Below are 22851 nucleotides of genomic sequence, written 5' to 3' on the forward strand. Positions count from 1 at the left end.
GGGAATTGAAAGGAAAAAGCCAAAGTCCATCGGCTCCCAGCATATTGACGATCTACAAATACATTATATTTACATTAAAATATTACATTTATTGGGTTCACTCAGCATCAACTACACGGTAAAAACTAAAACCCAGATGCTGGTAGCCTCCGAGCTATGTACGTGCAGTTTGGTCGACGGCCTAACTTCACTGTCTTTGTTCCAATAAACGATAGGGGGCGCGATTCTGAATCTGCTGTTTCGAATCATGTTTCTAGTGACAGAGTTTAAAAGACTAAGTTAGTAAAGAAAATTAAGAACAACGTGTGATGCTGTACTCATTGTACCAGTTTATTCAGTTTCCAACGTTTAACTTAAATTTTTATCAAAACTTTCTGATCCCGTATCCCATCTGTATAAATTAATGTGCTGCTTAAAATAAAGTTAAACTGAGTTATTCTGTTCTTTATACAAGACTAACTTCAAAACTTTAAAACTATGAACGATGATGTTTTTTCTCGGAGAAGTTGAGTTAAAATACGTCTGTGGTTGTTACTATAATGGTAGAAGTTCGACATGCCAGGCAATGCTAATCCACAGAACGTCATTACTTGATTAGTTATCAATACAAATGTACTACTAAACTTTGCAACAAAACCTTTAGCATTAATCTGAGGAATTAGGAACTGAAGGTTCTTATTCACACATACTGGAATTATATCCTTGTGGAGTCATTTCTTTGTTCTCGTGTAGTAAAGTTTTCGAGTTTGAAAGTGCAGTTTCAAAATAATCTTATTTTAACCAGAATTAATTTCCTTGGCTGAAATTCGGACTTAATATCCCCTTTCTAAAACTCTTCCATTTGCGACGGATCAACATACCTTGGAAATGCCTAGTTTTTGAGTAAAATCCGTCTATTTCGTGATAACCTTGTGGAGACGTATTCATCTATAGAAATTGCCCTGTGGAGACGTATACAATCTTTTGTTCCCTATTGTGTGCATGTCTCCAGAGGGCACGGTGTATCAGATCAAGATGTTAGCCTTCCACTGCGTTGATGCCTTTATATCAGCACAGCACACACACATTAAAATGTACAGACTAAGTTCATTAGAAATGCAATGTATCAATCATACGTCTTGAAACCGACAATGAAGACCTGCGCATGTGAAGAACGCGATCCAGAAGCAGAAGGTGGGTGCATGATCTCCTAGGTTTTTTTCCCCCGAGGGTAGATGATTGAACACTGACACAGAACTTAACGCCTCTTTTCATGGTGCTAATGCGCTTACAATACTACTGCCATAAGAGGACGGATTGAGCTCATTTCGGGAAGAAAATTGCAGGCACTAGAACTTTCTCAATTTTTCCGATAAGGGATTAGGTTTGATTCAATACTCATAATACACTGTGTTTTTGAATGTAAGTAGGCTACTTAGTGCAAACGTACGAACAAGGCAAATTTTGAATTTGGAGCTTTGTTCATTTGTATCCGTAGATTTGTTTCCAGTTCCGATCGTCAAAGACCACGCAACCACTTCTAATAATATCTCCGAGGTTTTGTTTTTGATAAGTGCGATGGAGATGAGCGCAGTTTTGACTGAATAGCGCCCCTTACGGTGAGAATTTACTAAGCAGCGCCCTCTGCACCGCGCGCAGGTGATCCGTCCGTGTCGCTGGCAGACGTGTCAGGCACCACAGCGTACCCGGATGTGACGGGATCGTTCCCAGGCACCACGTCCGGGAACGCCCCTTCCCGGACGGCCCGTTCGCGCCAGTGGGCGTACTCGTACTTCCGGCAAATGAGACCGAGGTAGATGAGATCAAAGAGTTGAACTCCCACGAGAACGAGGAAGAAGTATTGCATATGGCCGTCGTTGATTTCCGAGGTGTACCACGGACTTGCTATAATCATGTCAAAGAAAAAGAACAAAAAAGGAAGCGAGGACTTTTTACACGGGAAGTCTTCAATTGCTTTTAATTAAAAGGTCTATTAAATAGACCTTTTTTATTGTTTGTAACATTGAGCGCCATTTTGTATGGGCTGCCGCAAGCGCTATAAATTGTAGCCGTGGTTGGCAACATATTGTTCCACAGAAAGTCCTCATATAGCACCTCATTACAATCAAAAGAAGCAAGCACACTCTAAAAACTGTGATAAGCAATTGAACACAATCTTGCTATCACTTTGTAAACATGTTTAGAAGTTAAACATGACGTGTCATATTCCTAAACATCAATGTCCCATTGCTACACACTATCCATCAATACTCTATACATGTACACTGCAAAAACTGCGGTGTTAAATATACACCATTGGTATCTATAATAGGACCATCTGGTGTTACACTTTGCTGGTGTTATCTTATATAGATACCAAATGGTGTTAAAATAACACCACAGTTTTTGCAGTGTACATGTTTAGTATTTGAACATGTTTACAAACTGTAAACATGAAAGAAAGAAAGAAAGAAAGAAAAGAAAGCAAGAACGTGTTTAGAAAAGTGTAACACAGTTTTTGCAGTGCATGTTTAGGAATGTTTTGTAGCGTTTATTGATCATTTTGTATTTTCAACAATCAAATAATATTTTTGTTATCACTAATAAATATTCTTCATTTTTGCAGTGTTAATTGGACCTTCCACAGTTTGGCAACCCGTGGTTGGCAAAATGTGCCAACAACGCACGTCGGCGATAAAAAAGGTCCATTGACATTCATTGGTGCTCGTTAAGTATGGAGAAAATGGCGGGACTTACCATACGACATCGCATTGATGAGAAGTATAAGTATCTTGGCGAGGATATAGCTGCCGACTCCTGACATGAGTATATACAGACCGGTGGAGAAACCCTTGAGGTTATCAGGGCCTTCCAAATAGGCGAATTCTAGACCTGGAGTGCAGTTCAGAAAATATAACAAACCTGAAATCAGAAAATTATGTCGCCCAAAGTAGTCAATACTCACATCTTTAGAAAGCTGCGAATGATATTCAAAGTTTATCTTTCGGCTAGTTATAATTCTATAGAGTTATAAAATACGTACACGGCATATCTAATTGTAATGCATAAAGCGATATACATGTACACCACCTTATACCCATAAAATAGACGTGGTGTTAGCTACAAAAAAAATAAACCAAGATCGATGCATTAACAAAGTCAACGTAGGATTGTCGAGGTTGTCAGGAAAAATTACAGGTATTGTGATTTCATGTCCTGATAAGGTTTTAGAACTTAATCTGGTTCTAGAACCAGCAGTGCGAGGAGCCCGTAGAACCTTTACGGGAACCTTACCGGCGACTCGTACGAAGGCCTGAGCCAGCCCGCCGAACGTGAACTGCGGTACTAGCGTGAAGCAGCTGAGAGTGGACGCCTCGTACGTGGTGTTACCGACAGGGTTGGGGAAAGTTCCCCCATCAGCCATGACCACCTTGCGGTGGACCTCAACCAGACAGGCGGATAGGACGGACAGAAGACAAAAGAAGACACCAACACCTGGGGGAGAATCACTCATGTTGTAAGACTTACGAAATATAGATTGACTGCATTCAGCCGCCATCTTGGAGGTGTGTTTTGTTATGTTAATTCATTAACAATAAAGGCACACGAGGTCTGCTCATGCGTGTCCCTGTTGCACAAAACAACACACCTCCAAGCTGGCTGCGGTGCAAATGATCTATACAGCTACAACAACAATTTCGAGGCTATAATATCACGGATAAAAATGTTCAGATCAAAACTGGTGAAGCCAGACTTTTCAAAACTGAGAATGAACAAGAGAGGGCGCTGTGGCACTTGGCAACTATTACCCTGCGTGGGAGAACCTAGCACTTCAATTCGCTAGTGATCTGTCACAAACACGGTACCCTGTGGAGACATGGGTATTACTATAAGACTTTATACGTGTCCACAGGGCAATTTCTATAGATAAATAGTACTCTCCACAAGGTTATCACGAAATAGATATATGGATTTTACTCAAAACCTAGGAATTTCCAAGTCTGTCGCAAATTGAAGTATTTTATGTAAGGGTTATTAAGTCCGAATTATCGGCCCAGGAAATTAATTCTGGTTAAAATAGGAGCATTTTGAAACTACACTTTCAAACTCGAAAACTTTAGTACTCGAAAACAAAGAAATGACTCCACAAGGATACAAATTTCAGTCTGTGTGTACGTTCACCGTTTATAAAAGTTACGAGTACAACGGAAGGCGATCCTCCAACTATCTCCAGTCTTTTTGACATGTGCCTGCATGTGCCCGAACTAAAGAGGGCGTAATACAGGCCCAAAATTTAGACTGGTTACCGCTTTCATTATAAAACGAAGATGATGGAGGGACTGGGAGCCAGTGTTGCCAACATTTGGATAGAGGGCCCGTTATATTCTGATTTTTCCCATCAACAATCTGTATCTCTTGATGATCCATTTATGTTTTAAAATAATACATGTATCATTACGTTTTGTGAACAAAATATCATCAGCACATACCTATTCTGCGTAGAGGGGTGACCTTGACCCCCTTTTTCTCCAACCAGGGGTACAAATAGCAAAAGATGGGAGTAAATAGTAGAACCACCCCGGTAGAGTAGAGTTCAAAGGTCACATTAGGAAGGTGGACCGATTCACCAATATCACCGAGGTAAGGATTCAGCCTTTTGAACTGTTCGTAGTAAATTATTGTCATCTGAAGAAAAAACAGACACAAAAGTCATGAACTTTGTACATGTATTTAAAACACACGCAATGTGTCAACATCAACTTGTCCTAATTTCGTCTTGAGGAATGACATCCTTATAAAGGCATACATGCAGGAACATATACATTCATCACGGAAGTAATCTACTGAATTATTATCAAAAAACGCTTACTTTGATTAAAGATCAGTCCATTGACTGCTTTTTATAATAAAGAGTGTTATTTTCTTTAATAATAAAGAGTGCCATTGAAATCGTGTGTGCATGGTGATCAAATTAAACGTTGTGCATGGCTTTTCTCTGTTTTCTGGAAAAAAGTGTAGTTTCTACTGAGCTGAAACTTCAAAAGGTTAGGCTTTAAACATTCTTCTTTGGATTTTGAGCGGTATGATTACGGAAACGGAACACAATCCATGAAAAGCATATGATCATATTTGCCTTTAAACTAGAGATAAAATATTAATGGGTATGACTAATCAGTAAATCAACCTCACAGCTAATTCACTTCGATATCAGCATGTTTTGTAGTAAGAAAGGACAAAAGAAAAATCGGAATATACAGAATACTCATTAAAAAGAACAACAAAAGACAAACCACAATGATATGGATCATTCTACATGTATAATGAAGAATATTTCAACCAACAACAGCTTTAAATTAGAAAGGTAGAAAGCACTCAGAGAGCGCAAACCTCCACCAAGGCTGAACCATTCCCGCCATAATTATTATCAGTACACCCAATAGAAATACTCGCATATCCACTGGACTTCCATATTTTATTGTACATTCCCAACTCCTCCTTAGTATCAATGGTCGAGTCCATTGACCTGTTGGTTTCAACGGTTTCAATGCGCTCATAATAGACTGCACGCTGCGTTACCCACTCACACGTCTCTACACATAGCATATTCGCACACACAAAATGTGAAGAATCCTAAAAAAAAATCCTGCATCCAGACCCAGAGATCCGGATCGCTTCCAAATCTAATAGATTTGTACTTGTACCCAGGACCACCCCTATTAAAAAACAAAATTCATGAAAATCCGTCCACAACTTTTTGAGTTATCCTGTTAAGTAAGATTTGAGACTTTGCATGGTGGAGATACTAAACAATGAAAGGTTTGCGGAAACACCATGTGCGAATAATTTCTCAACTAAGAGAATGGTTCTGAAAAGAACCAGAGGTATAAAGTCGACGTTCCGGTCAGTATGCTCTGACCGAATCTCTCCTGAAGACGGTCAGAGCATACTGACCGGAACGTCGAGTTTATACCTCTGGTTCTTTTCAGAACCATTCTCTTAGTTGAGAAATTATTCGCATATGGTGTTTCCGCAAACCTTTCATTGTTTATCCTGTTAACAGACAAACCAACGCCGATGAAAACATAACCTCCTCGGCGGAGTTGACAACTTAAAAACATTTACAATATCGTGAAACTTACAAAATAGTAAACGATGGCGTAGATGGTGACAGTATGGAACGCTGGTAGCGTCTTCAGCAAGTGTTTGACTTGATCTACGTTTAGTCGGCAGTAACTGCCTCCGTGTTCTTGCTTGGCGTAGTCCAGCGTACCGTCCGGTCTCTCCCGGCTGCTGTCTGTCTCTCGTTCCTCCTGCTGCGAACTTATTACGCGGTTCCTGATACCCTGGTAGATGATCTTGAAGACCCTAAACAGAGCATCTCCTGAAAATTGGAGAATTTACGAGGGCTATGAATAATGTTGAAGGTCTGAAAGGAATATTGCCGTCTCGGCCAGTAACCTCAATCCTGCAAAATCCTCCAGCAATCACTATCAATATGTCGAGGCAGAGCCAGTGACATCCTGGAGCAGTGCGGAGGATTTCAAGTGCATTTTGTACAATATAGGACTAAATTTATGCACGGCTGAGCATAAACAACACATAATCATCATTGGGCGGCCGCAGCCAAGATGGATGCAACCAAACTCTTCCAGACTCTCTTGTCCGCCATGCATGGCCGTGGTGATGTCATCAACGTGCAGCACAAGGTCCGGCCAAAGACCCTGACACAGTGCATGCTCCAAAATCAGCCAAACATTTTTGCTATAATTCAATCTTCCAAATTCTCCATTTTGCAAAGAGGATTTGGGAAGGTTAGGGTTAAAGTATCTTTGCTGAAGAATAGTTTTGATATGCATTTTGGCAAAATTATATATTTTGGAAAATGTGCTTCGTTCGGTAAATCTTTTAAGGCCGCATCTTTTGTTAAGTGCTGGCTAAGCTCTTATAGAATAACAACTACATTACTCAACACGTTCATAAAGGCATATTGCCTTTATATTGGCTTCATTCTCATCCAAAACAAAGCTCATATCTCACGGTGTTCAACAACTCACTCTGTGGCTGCACTTCAACATAGTCGCTCCCGAGACACATGAGAACCACGATGCCAATGACAAGCGACACAGTCAGGATGGCAAAGCCGACACCGAAGTTGATCACTCTGTCCACGTAATCAGCTATCGGTAAGGCTATGGCTAGGCCTAATGTCGTTGACCAATAAAACCTAAAAATTGAGATTATAAAAAAAGTTCGACTTTAGTTTGTGAAGGCCTCCAATTGTGTATGAACTTCTTGAACAAGTAAATTGTGAGACTCGGGTGAACTTATGGCATGGCACCTTTAAAACTGATCTTATAAAATGGATTAGTAATAAGCCAGTTCGGTATTCCAACTGCGCATGTGCACATCAAGATTTGACGGTTTTTCTTTCGGGATCAACATTTCATCGTATGCGTGTAAAAGCATAGCGGGTACCAGCACAATTAAAGAGATCGTCGTGTTCTGAAGTAACATTTTGCAAAAAAAACCCCCCCAAAACCCGTATCTCCCATAGCATAGTGTGCATTTATCTGCTGCGTTTATCCCGAAAAAAAATCGTCGAATCTTGTTGCGCACCAGACTTTTTTGGAATACCGAGCTGGCTTATTCTAAGTATACACCAACAAAACACCTGTCATCATTGTTATCTGTTTTGAAATATTCACCAATTACAAGGCTTGGCACGGATTCTTGCCGATTTTCAAGACCAGACGTAACGTCCAGGAAAGTCCACTCCTTTTGCCTTGAGTATGCACTCAGACGAGGCAAGAGCTTAGCTGCGTTATGTTCTTTGGTGAATTTGATAATCTATGAAGAGACGTCAGGACGGATCAGCAGGTCAGGGAACCAGACTAAGACTCAATTGTCAAGGTGTCTTACCAGTGGAACAGCGTCCTGACTGCCTTCTCACCAGCCTGTTCGACTTGGCGGGCAGCGAAGGGTCCCACGTTGGCTCCGTACCCAGCGAAGCCCAGGAACATGACCGTGAAGCCGAAAATGAAGATGCCTCGCTTGGCTTCGATGGAGATGGAGCGAGCGAACCAGTTCTCGAAGGGGATGATGTCAAAAGTCAGCAGGAGCAATCCTTGAAGAAAGAGGAAAGAAATTTGGATTTAGAAATGTCATCAGAATAATATCCAAATCAATCGCCATGCAGTCATAAGCAATGGGCCTTAGTCACGAGTCGGCCATATTGAATTGAAAGTTAGGTAAAATCTTAATTTTTGGAACTTGCGAAGAGAAATGAAAGTAAATTAATTCATAATAAATTCCACTCGGCTTCAATTAAATATTTAAAATTTGTAATTAAACATTCCCCAATATTTAAAGCCATATAAAAAAACCCAGTAAAATAAGACTGCATTGTGCCTGCATAAATAGTCTGGCGACACCCCCTTCAACAGTTAACAATTAATGAAATACATTCAGGGAACTCAACAAAAAAGGCCAACTCGTGAATAAGGCCTATTGGGGGTTAATGTATTTTATCATGGTCAATTGGCATTTGTTGACATTAAATGACTTGTGATTGACTTGCGATCACCTTCGATGACTTGTGATGACTTGATCAAAGGTCTGAATTTTCAGCATTTTAATAATCGTGTCAATCACAAGTCGGGTAAGTTTGAACAGTGACAAGGGATTTTTTTTCGAGTCAAAACTTCTGAGCCTTGCTGCGAACTGCTCGGGTGATCCTGTGGGAACCTAAGCTCTTGACACCAAGCAGAGGGAGGCCAATCAAGACCGTGGTGAGGACGATGAAGAATGATGCAGGGGTTGAGACGACTGATGAGCTTGCTAGCTGCATGAACAGTCGAGATGTGTGGCGTGTGCGTCATCGCGCTCGTCTCAAGCAGCCACTTGGGTCGACAGAGTAGGTGAGTAAGTGACAAGGGAATAGACGGAGGGTTGACTTGTGATGACTTGCGATGACTTGTAATGACCTGTGATGACTTGTGATGACTTGTGATTGATTGTGATGACTTGTGATGACCTGTGATGACTTGTGATGACTTGTGAATGATTGTGATTGACTTGTGATGACTTGTGACTGGCTTGTAATGATCTGTGATGACTTGTGATTGATTGTGATGACTTGTGATTGACTTGTGATTGACTTGTGATGACTTGTGACTGGCTTGTAATGACTTGCGATGACTAATTGCGATGACTTGTGATTGACTTGTGATGACTTGTGACTGGCTTGTGATGACTTGATCACAAATCTGAATTTCGACGCATATATAACCAAGCTAGTGAACGAAACAAGTTTACTTCTTACTCAGACTCACGACAGATAAGGTGCTAAAAGAGCCAGGACTTGAGTTAACTTTGATGCAGTCGAATAACCTATCAAAGCCCATGACAAAATATACATCGCTCAGTTGAAAAAAAAAGGTCTTTAGTTTTGTTATTAGGCAACTGATCAAAAAAAATATCGTCAGCGAATAGTTTTAAAATGGGCAAGTCATTTCGTCATTTTGCTGCCACATGGCCTCTCTGCAAACTACAAGTTTGGTAAATCTGTTCATTTTATCCAGAAATAAAAACCAGTAAAACACTCACCTGCTAGCGTCGTGAAGGCTCCAATTTTGATCATCTTGTATCTTCCCGCGTAAATATCGGCCAACAGCCCACCGAAAACCGGCAAGCAAGGCACCAGCGCCGCGTACACCTCGATCATCTTAGGCGCTCCTCCATCCACGTAGAACAACACCTCCGTGCAGTACAACACAATGTTCTCCTGGACGGCCAGGAAAGCGACTGAAATGAGACTCTGGAAGATCAGGATCTGCGTGTAGGCCCGACGGTGCAGCGGGTGGTCCGACTCCCAGTGGGCGTGGCTTTCCGAAGCGTGGGGGTTGGAGTTAGGGGCGTGGTGCTCAGGGGAGGAGTCGACCGAGGAGGAGTCTGTACCGCCATGATTGATGGAAGGCGTCTCCTTGGTAACAAGAGGGATACTCTCCTGTTTCTTCTTCGGATTAAGAACCATGTTGAATGCGACACTCTCTCTCTTTTGGGTCAAAGTTCAAGAGTCTCACAAAGATGTCCCATTCGTTTTGGAAGCTCAATTCTCCAGTTTCTGTGCATGCAAACTGGATGTAACCCTATCCAGGCATACGCTAAAACTAGATGACATGCAAAATGTTAAGATTGAAATACCTCGCGGAAAATGTACATCCAGATCATTGCAGAGTTCTACAGTTCTACAATTCACGTACGCCACAGGAAAACACACTTTGTGTCTGCATTGTGGTGAGTCAACACCAAGATGCAAAGCAATGCACTGCAAACACACAATATTTCTGCTCAGTCACGTTACTTTTTGTCATATCTAATATACCCCGTACTACCAGTAGAAGTTAAAATTCAACAGCACAAAGATATGCTGAATGACTTTATCGCATAGCCTGCGACACGCATGGAGTCTGACGAAGAACACACCATATACATTTCCAAAAGGCACACGCACAATTATCTGTTGATCAAAAGAATAAAACGAAGCTATTCACAAAATTGTTATTCCTCATAGTCCCGTACAAAAATGCACAAACCTATCGATCTGATAAATATCAAACCTGATCAATAAACAACACATGAGTCAAAAACAATGCACTCACTTACAAAAATATGCCGTCACGATATTGATTCTGAAGACCACGCCATATCATGAACCATTTCGCGCTGTCTGTACTCAACCATGATTATACGTCTATTCTATACACCGTTTCAATAACATCATTGTGTGATAATACCAGTGGCTCGGCAACTAACAAGCGCCAGTTATTGTTGTGAGAATAATGGCATTTATTCTGGAGGTCAAACGTCATGGGTGACAGATTTGGTTGTAAAATGCCACCGTACATAATACATGCGAAGTAGCAGCTTGTATTTTTGTGACTATTATAACTCGTCTATTCTAATTACTGTAGTTGCGTTTTCGTAGTTGCGTCATTAGCATAATACTTGGCAAGGCTGATGATAGCATTGCACGTGTTGTGATGTAATTGATTAATCGACCGGATATAACTATAATTACCATGGTTATTTTTGTCCTTTTTTAGTTTTTGATCATGAAGATATTAACATTTTGGAATTGATAGAGTAGTGGTTTTTTTGACAGATGTTGAAATGGGTGATAACAGTGTGGCCGCGGGGCGAATAGCTGGTGATATACTGATGGTGCATATTAAATTTAAGGACGGTGCAGATATTGACATTTTACGAAAAATAGACATCTGAAAAAAGGCAGCACTTTCTGATTAGCCTATAAAGAGGGCGAGTATGCTTCTAAAGCAAAAATAAACTACAAACTAAGCCTGAATGTGAAAATCAAAATTTGACAAAGTTCGACATGTTTGTGTACATGGTGGAAGTGTGGCCTTTATTTACGGAGGTAGTCCAGTAAATTGGCCACATTTTATGGGGCTAGTGATGAAGATGGTAGTCGTGAAGACAGATAGTGGTGATTTGGTGTCAGAGGTGATAACGGAACGTGTGGCAGCGGTGTGGTGACATGATAATTCATGATGTGGTGAGTGCGATAATGGTGATGAAACACACAACAAAGTACATGCAATGTAGTGTCCAGAATAGCGTTTATGTACAACGTTTGCCCTCAGCGTTTGTGTACAAAATCAAGAAAATTGTGAAAGTGTCTAACAAAATTGAATGATGTTTCTCAGTCCCATGCAGATTTATGTCTTTTCACTTGAACTTTTTTGGCAATGAGTGACCCAAGTGTATATATGAAAAAAAAGTGGCGTCAGGTTTAATACAACATTCTTTCTGGGCGATTTTCAAGTAATATCAGGACGCGTACGAACGGCATTAACTGCTGCCTCAATCGACACCATGAAGTATAGTGCTTAAAATTATTATCTGCTGAGGTCAAAAATGCACTGAGAGCTATTAAAGATAGTACACTCACCATTCCATATATGGGCAACTAACTTGTATGAAGCAAACTGGATTTCATCACGATCGTTAGCCGACTAACTTTCATACACAAGTTGGACATGACCACAATCGAACCATAATATGCCGTAACTGCAACATTTACAGTGCATAGGCTTTGCCCAACCCTTTTTGCTTCTTTCGACATTCACAATCTGCAAATTCTATAAAATCGTTCAGCCATGACGCCTCAAACGCAGGATTTACGGTACGGATTTTACGCACAAAAGAAACCTACCACGCACTCAAACCGGCTCACAAAAAAACCCCGACCCTATTACTGATTGTGTCCCTTTATATTTCTCCTTGAGATGAATGTTTGCAAACCTCAGCCTTCATGCTTCAAGCTCTACAAAAATACGGGTAGGTCTACACTTTCTGCTATATATAGGCCTAAGTATATGATAAGGAAATAATATACAGGGTGAAACCCAAATGTTGTGACCATTGTTTTAGGGAAGCTCTACATATTATAGCACTTTCAAAATCTAGGATATTAAAACCCCATTCTTAAGCTTTCTTTTAGCACAAGAACCATTCAAATCACTCATGTACTTTTCAAGTTACAGAATTTTAAACACAACCACCGTCCAAGGTTCTGTCCACGGATCACAAAAAAAGGTGTGCGTTCTCTCAGCAAAACGAAAACAATTCCACACACATCCCTATGTGATTTGCTTTCGTTTTGCTGAAAGAACACTGAACTTTTTGGTGATCCGTGGACAGAACCTTAAAACGGTGGTTGTGTTTAAAATTCTGTAACTTGAAAAGTACATGAGTGATTTGAATGATTCTTGTACTAAAAGAAAGCTTCTGAATTGGGCTTTCATATGCTAGATTGTGAAAGTGCTACATGCAGAACTTCACTAAAACAATAGTCCCGACATTTGGGTTTCGTTTTGTTTTTTTACTCACCCTGAATATGAGTGAAACGAATCACATGCTTGCAACATTTTTAGGGTGACATTTCTAATGCAATAGAGGACTATATAGATTTGCTTTGGTTTTGGCTTGGTTTGATTAATTTGATACTTACACAAAAATAGAAAAAATAGATAATACACATTGATACATTTAAACACGTAAAGACAAAGAACACAAGAAAATAAAGCACAATTAATTACAGTATACTACTAAAACAAAACAGGGCACAAAAATTGAAAAAAAATGTCTGCCAGCTCATAAAGCCACCGGCTTATGGGGTCGATCGACAGGCCAAAAGCAAAAACCTAAATAGCTCAAAGTATTCTCTTAAGAGGAATACACTCCAACACTGACATAAAGACAGCAAAATACAAGGTCCAAAACATAAAATCTATATTATAATATAATCAATTTAATCTAATCTAATTTGCTCATAATTATAGTTTGACAAATCATGCGGGTCCTAGTAATATTCCGTTCGGTGTAGGCGCGAGAGGCACCCTACAGCTGCTCGCCGAGAAAAACAAAAATTAAGATTCGTATTTATTGAAACTGTCCAAACCCATTGCGTGCACCTTCATATCCCCTGCAAAGTATACATAGGCCCTTTACACGCCACTTGCCCTAGTTAAATTTTTATACCAGCACAAATTCTTGAGCTAGGTCGACGGATTTGCGATGGAGCGATTGAGTCAAGTCTATGTTTTGTAGGGCAAATAGTACAATCGCAGATAATGACCGTGAGTCGTGCGTCACGTCGCAGATATGTCCCAGACTGCATTGCGAGCAGCCATTACATGTGTATGCATAGCTTACATTACGCATACCGCATGTGTACTTGTACATGTACATGTACAATTTGTACATGTAGTGTATGCATTATGTATACAAAATTCACAATGCATAGCGCCGCGCTAGCTTTTGCACAACACAATCGTAAAAGATAACTCGAAGCAGCGGCAGAGTCTAAAAATCCAATCGCAACATCATCCGAAATGGCCGCAGACAATCGAAATAACTCGCACGTCAGCAACTACGAGTTGATGGAGACCATTCGCAAGTACGAAGCGATCTACAACTCGACCGGGGAGTACCACAAAAATGGCAAAATGCTGAAGAAGGACGCTTGGGCGGCGGTGGCGGACGAGCTGAACATCGACATCGCGGAGGCGCAGAACAGATACGGCAACATACGGACTGTGTTCTCGCGGTATCTCAAGACGATCAGGCGGCAACAGACAGGAGGGGGCGGGCCCGGGACATACAGACTTGGGGAGGACGTCCCCATCAAAGATGGTTTTGAATATCTGAGATGGCTGATCGCTCACATTAAGCCAAGAAACTGCGTAGGGGAACAAGGTATGCCTATTAAAGTTGTGAAAAAAACTAAAGCCTAGCTCTGACGCAAACTTTAATTGACAGGCGCTCCATCCATGGGCTAGTCCTTCCTTGCTCTATGAGTCGAGGAGGCGGGGGGGGGGGGGGGGGGGGGGGGGGGGGGGGCGTGGGATGGGGGGGGGGCAGGGGGTGTACCAGATTTTATTATGCAAACAAGTAACAGTACATTATAAATGGCATATTATTATTTATAAAAGCAATTTTTGGGGGGGGGGGGGCTGATATGACAATGAAAGGGCAGTCACATTATGTAATTTTATGTACAGTACAGGGGTTGGATAGGGGTTGGGTGGTACTGGTAGTGGTTGTGCTAGAATATTTACCTATTTTTATTTATCGTTCAAAAATTGTATCATTATTTGCATTCCCCCCCCTTTTTAATCTATGAAATATATTTTTTGTTAATCTATGAAAGCAAGGCCGAGTATCTTACAAAGTACAAGCTTTGAAAATCTCCCCCACTCCTACATTGTTATTTCATATAGGCCTATTCCCGCAGAAATTCTATTGCAAAATAATATCCTGGCGTCTGGAAATAAAATCAGATCAAATTACCATCATTGCAGAACCCCTAGAATCTGATGAGGGAGAAGACACGGCTACGTGGTCTGGTGTCTTGATCACAGATGGATTTGAAGATTCAGGTAAAAGCTACATTTTTTTTAGAACCTTGCTATATTCTCTAAATTTGGCTTCATCCCTGGTTTTAAAGGGAATATACAACATTTGCAAACATCAAAAAATATTTTTACGAAATACCTTACTAGGATGTTGGTAAATGACAGTCTAAAGCATCCTGTAAAATTATGGCACCTGGTGTGAAGTCATTTTCAAGAAAATGGTAATTTTGTACACGTTTCCAGTGGTGGTCGGCCGACCACCGTTGGAAAAACCTAACTATTTTGCAACAAGTGCTCCAAATTTACCATTTTTAATTCAGTTCAAATTTTGTTTGCTATTGGTTACATATTCATGAATGGGTGCAGGCCAGCTAGACTTGTTCCGTACCTTACAATTTTCCGGCATCTGGAAATTGATCCATTTTATCTTAAGTGGAGTCAAGGAACCAGACTACTTGAACATTTTTGTTTTTCTTGGTTTTTCCAGCAGTTCGATCAAAAAACTTCAAACATGTCAGTGTAACAATATTTAATCTATTATACTAACCCCTCAAATAGTTCATTTCTGAAAGTTACAGCAAAAGCCAATGATGTACATTCCCTTTAAAATCATAGAATGGAAGGAATCTTTCTTTTTTAAAACCAAATTGGGAAAGAATGTTGCATCCAGATCCTGACGCCACTTTTTTTTCATATATCATCTCAATGAGGGTTAGTCATTGCAAAAATGTTGAAAAGACATAAATCTGGGACTGAGAAACATTTCCAATTCTGTTAGGAAATACTTTGAAAATATTTTTGACTCTCCATAGGCTTTCTACACAACTGCTGAATTGGCGTCTGGATACTACGTTCTTTCCCCAAATTGAATTATCCTAAAGTTTGGCTGTATATGGGCAATTCTTTGGTAACGGAATTACGGAATTTTGTCACTTTGTCAAGGATTATTCTTTACCAAGAAAATATGTTCTATGCTAGGCAACTAATCTAAACATGGAAAGGGAGCCAAGACCCAATAGAATTGATTGACCGCTAAAAAAAAAAAAATCCCACAAGATTTCCCTTTAAGGGGCGGAGCTTAATATCGGTAACGGAATTACGGACAGAGGACAAGCATATTTGAGTTCTCGCATAAATTAATAAAACTCTCTGAAAAAAAGTAAGACTGCTGCAAACTGCTTACTGACTGGATGGACCTGAAATATATAAATCTAAAAATTAATGTGGCCTGACGTTGCGAACTTAGCAAGTTCTTCTTCAGAGGCTAAAACAGAAATGACAGAGGTACATACATTAACATGGGGGTGCACACAAACATGCAGGGATGAAAGAAGAAACACAAAAGGAGGATTAGGTGGGAAAGGTGTGGAAACTGGAAGGATGCAGGGGAGGGTGGATGAGAGAACAAAGAAACAAAGGGACATGGCAAACCACAAGGGGTCTGGTATGAACAGGGGAGGGACCAGAAAGGGGAAGGATCAAAGGTCACAGGGAGTGTTAACGGACAAAAGAGTGTGGGAGTGAAGGGGGATTATGCGGGGGGGGGGGGGGGGGGGGGGGGGGGGGGGGGGGGGGACAGTATGGAGGTGGAAAGGGATGAAAGATGGGGGAAGATGGGTAAACACAAACAGAGAAGACCAGGTGGATTATCTGTAACAGAAGACAACGGAGGAAGAAAACGATTAATCATTTCCAAGTTGGATGTTGAGACCATGTGGTTGAATAGTTCGAAGACGATTCATCCACACTTTCTCTCTGCTGAGGCGAACTGAGTGCTTGCGATGCCCAAGAGATTCAATGCCCTGCAAAATCATATCAGAAATGGAGTGGTTAGGCAGGTTGAAGTGATGACCAACAGGGGTGTCTAGTTTCTTGGTGTTGACCGTTGACCGGTGGGCATAGAAACGCTTCTTGAGCGTATTCTTAGTCTCACCTACATACTGCACTCCACAGACCCTGCAAGAAATGAGATATATGACATTAGGGGTGTTACAGGTGATGTTACCAATGGTTCTGTGGGTAGTGACAGAAGAGTGGCCAGAAAAGGAGTCAGACTCCTGGATATGAATCTGGCAGACAACACATCTGGAACTACATTTGAAAGTACCATGCTGGGTGGGAGGGGATGCATCTAAGGATGGAACTTCAGCTCGAACAATCAAGTCCCGTAGATTTCGAGGACGCCTGTAAGCCAATGTGGGGCCGTTGGGGATGGCGCGGGCAAGGCGATCTGAAGTATGGAGGATGTGATGATTGTCATTAGTGATTTTGCGAAGGGGAGGGAGATTGGGGTGAAACGTGGTAACCAAGGGAATCATGGGTTTGGCCATGGCATCAGGGGCCTTTCCCATGAGAGCTAGATTTCTGGGGATAGCTTTAGCTCTGGCAATGGCACGATGAACTTGGCGAGAGCTGTGACCCCTGGCCACCAATTTGTTCCTCAGTATCTGTGTATGGCGGGAGAAATCGGAATCATTAGAACAAATTCTTCTGAGTCTGAGTGCCTGGCTAAACGCTATGCCAGTTTTGCAGTGCCTGGGGTGACAGCTGGAGGAGTGGAGGTACTGGTGGGTGTCTGTGGGTTTGGAATACAGGTCAGTGGTTAGTGAGTTGCCTTGCTTGCGGATGGTGACATCCAGAAAGTGGGTTTGGTGGGTTTGGTGAGCCGAGAACTCCGATGTGAATTTGATGGTTCTGTGGCATAGCGTTTAGCCAGGCACTCAGACTCAGAAGAATTTGTTCTAATGATTCCGATTTCTCCCGCCATACACAGATACTGAGGAACAAATTGGTGGCCAGGGGTCACAGCTCTCGCCAAGTTCATCGTGCCATTGCCAGAGCTAAAGCTATCCCCAGAAATCTAGCTCTCATGGGAAAGGCCCCTGATGCCATGGCCAAACCCATGATTCCCTTGGTTACCACGTTTCACCCCAATCTCCCTCCCCTTCGCAAAATCACTAATGACAATCATCACATCCTCCATACTTCAGATCGCCTTGCCCGCGCCATCCCCAACGGCCCCACATTGGCTTACAGGCGTCCTCGAAATCTACGGGACTTGATTGTTCGAGCTGAAGTTCCATCCTTAGATGCATCCCCTCCCACCCAGCATGGTACATGTACTTTCAAATGTAGTTCCAGATGTGTTGTCTGCCAGATTCATATCCAGGAGTCTGACTCCTTTTCTGGCCACTCTTCTGTCACTACCCACAGAACCATTGGTAACATCACCTGTAACACCCCTAATGTCATATATCTCATTTCTTGCAGGGTCTGTGGAGTGCAGTATGTAGGTGAGACTAAGAATACGCTCAAGAAGCGTTTCTATGCCCACCGGTCAACGGTCAACACCAAGAAACTAGACACCCCTGTTGGTCATCACTTCAACCTGCCTAACCACTCCATTTCTGATATGATTTTGCAGGGCATTGAATCTCTTGGGCATCGCAAGGACTCAGTTCGCCTCAGCAGAGAGAAAGTGTGGATGAATCGTCTTCGAACTATTCAACCACATGGTCTCAACATCCAACTTGGAAATGATTAATCGTTTTCTTCCTCCGTTGTCTTCTGTTACAGATAATCCACCTGGTCTTCTCTGTTTGTGTTTACCCATCTTCCCCCATCTTTCATCCCTTTCCACCTCCATACTGTCCCCCCCCCCCCCCCCGCATAATCCCCCTTCACTCCCACACTCTTTTGTCCATTAACACTCCCTGTGACCTTTGATCCTTCCCCTTTCTGGTCCCTCCCCTGTTCATACCAGACCCCTTGTGGTTTGCCATGTCCCTTTGTTTCTTTGTTCTCTCATCCACCCTCCCCTGCATCCTTCCAGTTTCCACACCTTTCCCACCTAATCCTCCTTTTGTGTTTCTTCTTTCATCCCTGCATGTTTGTGTGCACCCCCATGTTAATGTATGTACCTCTGTCATTTCTGTTTTAGCCTCTGAAGAAGAACTTGCTAAGTTCGCAACGTCAGGCCACATTAATTTTTAGATTTAAAACTCTCTGAAGTTTGGAAATTTTAAAATTGGACACTTCCTGTTATTTGTAGAGTTCAGGGGTGTTGTTAACTACAATGCAGAACAAAGTTGAAAAAATAATCACTCTTTTCATAATTTGCATTTTAATCACGGTAACGGAATTACGCCTGGGCGGTAACGGAATTACGCCATAGGTTTACATGTAATAGGTAAATGCACTACATTAACATTGAATTCAATATAAACTCATCACAATGCAAATTTTAGAAGTTTATAAAATTAGCAGATCAAAATGTAAATGTAGGCCTAAACATGTCTGGGCTTCATTTTTTAGGTCAAAGGTCAAGGTCAAATGAAAGCAGTCTGGTGATGGCTGCATTGCCTGTTAGCAATGACGTATATTTTTTTTTTACCGAAAATCGAATTTTACTATGAACATTTGTATTATCGTATTTCACTAGTTTATCGTGGAAAATACAATAAAACTGAACTGGTTGGCATCTCTGAGCAAGGGAAGATGTTAAGTTATGCCAAGTAGAACATGTAGAAGTACAAGTACAGTCTAGTACTCAACTTTCATATACATGTACTTGTTGTCGAATATATTTTCTGTGGGTACCAGACAATGGCTTTGGCAACACATATTTAAAGGGAATGTACATCATTGGCTTTTGCTGTAATTTTCAGAAGTGAACTATTTGAGGGGTTAGTATAATAGATCAAATATTGTTACATTGACATGTTTGAAGTTTTGTGTTCGAAAATGCTGGAAAAATCAAGAAAAACAAAACTGTTCAGGTAGTTTGGTTCCTTGACTCCACTAAAGGTAATATTGGTCAATTTATAAATGCCTAAAAATTGGAGGGTAAGGGAACCAGACTAGCTGGCCTACACCCGTTCATGAACATGTAACAAATACCTGGTAGCAAACAAAATTTGTAATGGAAAAAGTGTAAAGTTGGAGCAGTAGTTGAAAAATAGTTAGGTTTTTCCAACTGTGGTCGGCCGACCACTTTTGGAAATGTATACAAAAATATCATTTTCTTGAAAATTACTTCATACCAGGTGTCATAATTTTACAGGATGCTTAAGACTGTCATTTACCAACATCCTAGTAAGGTATTTCGTAAAAACTTGGTAGTTTTATTTTCTGATGTTTGCAAATGTTGTATATTCCCTTTAAGCATCCAAACAACTATTAGCATTTTTTAAATAGTAAAAAAAGAAAAAGTAAAAGTAAAAAAATCAATGGAACACCTGATTATTTTTAATTGTATAATAGCAAATTAAAGAGGGAAATGATTTAACAAGTAATTTAGTATTTAAAGTTATTGTCCAAGGTTACATGCAAATCTCCTATTTAATATGTCATGTACATAATCTGGAGGAAATGTGCATACTTTGTGCATGCGTAATTCCGTTACCGTAATTCTGTTACCGTTTCGTAATTCCGTTACCACTTGGAAAAATGCCAAGAAATTACTATTTTAAAGTTTTTATTTTTCATTTATGTTTGTAGTAGGGTCTTTTCTCAACATACATGATTTGAAGGGAAAAAACAAGAAAATTTGTGAAATAAGTAACTTTTGCCATTTTTTCGGTAACGGAATTACGTGGTAATTTTGACATTTTTAAATGAAGGCCTACACTATATATATATATATATATTTATATTTTTAATTTTTTTAATGACCCTGAGTAATGTTAGTAACTTGTAACATCATAAAATAAATCAAATCTTTCCCTATAATTCAGAAAGTAATACATACACAAAATTTTATTTTTTTACCAAATCTGAACGTTTTTAATCATAAATTGCAAAAATCACTGTTTTTACCAGAAATATGTATTTTTTTTCAACTTCGTTTGTTGAACTGAATTCCCCATTTAATTGAGGTCTGGAAAAAGTACAAAAAAGGTTTAATATGTAAATATTTATTTTTGACATTTTTTGCTCTCCCATGGAGAATTGCCCATATTTGTTGGGATTGTACGTCTCTGAAGCAGCAGATGTGTCTCTCGACAGGTCAGGGGTTTGATTCTTAAGATGGCGGAGATGAAAAGAAATCCAAAGTTTCAAACACTTACTTAAAAACCTGCATTTTGGAATTAGGTCTGGTTCCCTGACTTCAACAGTGGCATGTGAATGTAACATGTTAAGATCTCCATGATGAAACAATCCATTATTATTCTTTACTCTCTTTGTAACCTTCCAGTATCTGGCCATGCCGAGGGGAATAGCATCATCCAAGCAATGAGCCTCGCTCCAAGTCCAAGCCACGCGGCCCCCAGGGCAACAAAGCGCACTTTTCACTCCTCCCCGTCATCGATGAAGAAATACGTGAAGTCAAAGGCCAAGCGTCCCATGCTGGCGGCCGTGAACTCACCCAGGAGAGTCGCGGATGAAAACAGAGGCAGTTCAAACACTCACGATGAAGACATGATGTTCTGTATGAGTCTGGTGCCTAAGATGCGCAGACTGCCGGAGCGGTACAAAACCGCAGCCCAACTCCGGATTCTGCAGGTCGTCTGCGACTTTGAGAGTGCGGACAGTGTGCCCATGTCGCAGTTGTCTGCGCAGACGGCCGTTGTTTTTCCAAGCCAGGGCGGGACTTGGCAACCGCAAGGGGTTGCAATCACACAGGGTTCGGATACCCAACCTTCATCTCTTCAGCAGTGATGGACCACATGCAACTCAAGTCAAACAGATGTGCCCCTCCCCCCCCTGCAACCCCAACCTGCCCCCCAACCCACACACACAAGTGTTGGGGAATTGGGGACTCTATTGTCCTCTATTTCTCAATATACAAATATTGAGTGGCTCAGCTTGGGATGGGAGGAATATTATCGCAAGGTAAAAATTGGGACTTTTCCATTTCACGAGGCGAAGCCGAGTGAATTGGAAAAGTCCAGATTTTGCCGAGCGATAATATTCCTCCCATTTCACAATTTAAAGTTGCTCAATATTTGTTTTATATAACTGACATATAGATCCTTGTCATTTGATGTATATGAACTTTTATTTCAATAAAAACTGGAGGAAAATGTATTTCTCTCTTCCAAACCACCCCTTCACAAAAATGTTTGAACCCAACGCTGTAGCGCTGCTCTTTGGAACAATACGCGCTACGCGCAACGCTGAACGCGCACACCAGCATGCATTTACTCACAAATACCGCGTCATGGAACAAGGATGATCCTAACTGTTCAATAGTATTTCCCATTCTCCATGGGCGGATAGTACTTTTTGAGCCGCGGCGTGAATGGGAGCAATAACGAATGTCACGTGATGTGAGTTCCACCAATCAAATGACAAGGATCTGTATGTCGGTTATATAATGTCCCCTATTGAATGAAAAAAACAAACCTACACGCACCGACTGAAATGAATAACTGGCCTTTTGAAAAGCAGTCTTTAATTTTATGTTGGAATGGATGTTTTTTTTTTAACCCAGGGGCATGTGTGTCTGAAGGGAGGGGTAGGGTAGTCCCCCCCCCCCCCCCCTCCGCACAAAACCATCATGATGTTTTTCCAAATCATGCTTTTTGGGGTTAAACATGAACTGCAATCCTGTGGAAGTTTTTGTTGTATACATGTATTGATAATTTTTGTATGTACCGTACCCATTTTATGATTTTACGCTGACTACACACATAACGCAGCCTACTGTCTCTCAAAGACTGGAATCTCTTCCTGAGAAAATTTTCAAATTCTGCTTCCATCTAAGATCTGCCTAGACACACGTTGAAGGCATCACAGGTGAAATGTTTTTGAACATGTACCTTTTAAACCGTTTTTTTTAAACTTGCGTAATAGCTGGGTGTTAGTTTAATGTGTGGGAATGCGTATCATTACTAATGTACAGGTATTATTAAACCAATTGTGAATCTGTATTCAAAGCTTGAAACAAAGTGAGTGTGTTGAATTAGTTATCAGTCCAAGAAGCAAAATT

At 41.0% G+C, this 22851-nt stretch overlaps 2 protein-coding genes across 3 annotated transcripts; one reads left to right on the plus strand and one right to left on the minus strand.

Annotated features, from left to right (window-relative positions):
- Nucleotides 1–889: 889 nt before the first annotated feature.
- LOC119731209 (solute carrier family 15 member 4-like) lies at nucleotides 890–12085 on the minus strand. Of its 2 annotated transcripts, XM_038204287.1 has the most exons (9): nucleotides 11974–12085; nucleotides 9586–10148; nucleotides 7900–8104; nucleotides 7035–7204; nucleotides 6120–6361; nucleotides 4470–4665; nucleotides 3274–3474; nucleotides 2737–2871; nucleotides 890–1884 (listed from the first exon to the last, which is right to left on the minus strand). In XM_038204287.1, the coding sequence occupies exons 2-9, from the start codon at nucleotides 10010–10012 to the stop codon at nucleotides 1610–1612; spliced, it is 1851 nt and encodes a 616-aa protein (XP_038060215.1). In that variant the 5' UTR covers nucleotides 10013–10148; nucleotides 11974–12085; the 3' UTR covers nucleotides 890–1609. The 2 variants fall into 2 exon arrangements, with proteins under 2 accessions (XP_038060215.1, XP_038060214.1); XM_038204286.1 differs by lacking the exon at nucleotides 11974–12085 and having other exon boundaries at nucleotides 9586–10221.
- A 1599-nt stretch (nucleotides 12086–13684) lies between these two features.
- On the plus strand, nucleotides 13685–21737 carry LOC119731210. Its single transcript, XM_038204288.1, has 3 exons — nucleotides 13685–14259; nucleotides 14865–14942; nucleotides 21115–21737. Exons 1-3 carry the CDS (start codon nucleotides 13896–13898, stop codon nucleotides 21576–21578), a joined length of 906 nt encoding a protein of 301 aa, XP_038060216.1. The 5' UTR covers nucleotides 13685–13895; the 3' UTR covers nucleotides 21579–21737.
- The last annotated feature ends 1114 nt before the right edge of the window (nucleotides 21738–22851 follow it).

This window comes from Patiria miniata, unplaced genomic scaffold (assembly GCF_015706575.1).
Source record: "Patiria miniata isolate m_02_andy unplaced genomic scaffold, ASM1570657v1 HiC_scaffold_23, whole genome shotgun sequence".
NCBI classification, from domain to species: domain Eukaryota; kingdom Metazoa; phylum Echinodermata; class Asteroidea; order Valvatida; family Asterinidae; genus Patiria; species Patiria miniata.

Excerpts from the sequence above, each read along its gene's own strand:
- LOC119731209 (XM_038204287.1), bottom strand. The coding sequence starts at position 10,012 with ATGGTTCTTAATCCGAAGAAGAAACAGGAGAGTATCCCTCTTGTTACC. Across the intron at positions 4,666-6,119 it reads ACGCCATCGTTTACTATTTT|ATGACAATAATTTACTACGA; the intron begins GTAAGTTTCACG and ends TTTTTTCTTCAG. Across the intron at positions 1,885-2,736 it reads CATCAATGCGATGTCGTATG|CAAGTCCGTGGTACACCTCG; the intron begins GTAAGTCCCGCC and ends ACATGATTATAG.
- LOC119731210 (XM_038204288.1), top strand. The coding sequence starts at position 13,896 with ATGGCCGCAGACAATCGAAATAACTCGCACGTCAGCAACTACGAGTTG. Across the intron at positions 14,260-14,864 it reads AAACTGCGTAGGGGAACAAG|AACCCCTAGAATCTGATGAG; the intron begins GTATGCCTATTA and ends CCATCATTGCAG. Across the intron at positions 14,943-21,114 it reads AGATGGATTTGAAGATTCAG|TATCTGGCCATGCCGAGGGG; the intron begins GTAAAAGCTACA and ends GTAACCTTCCAG.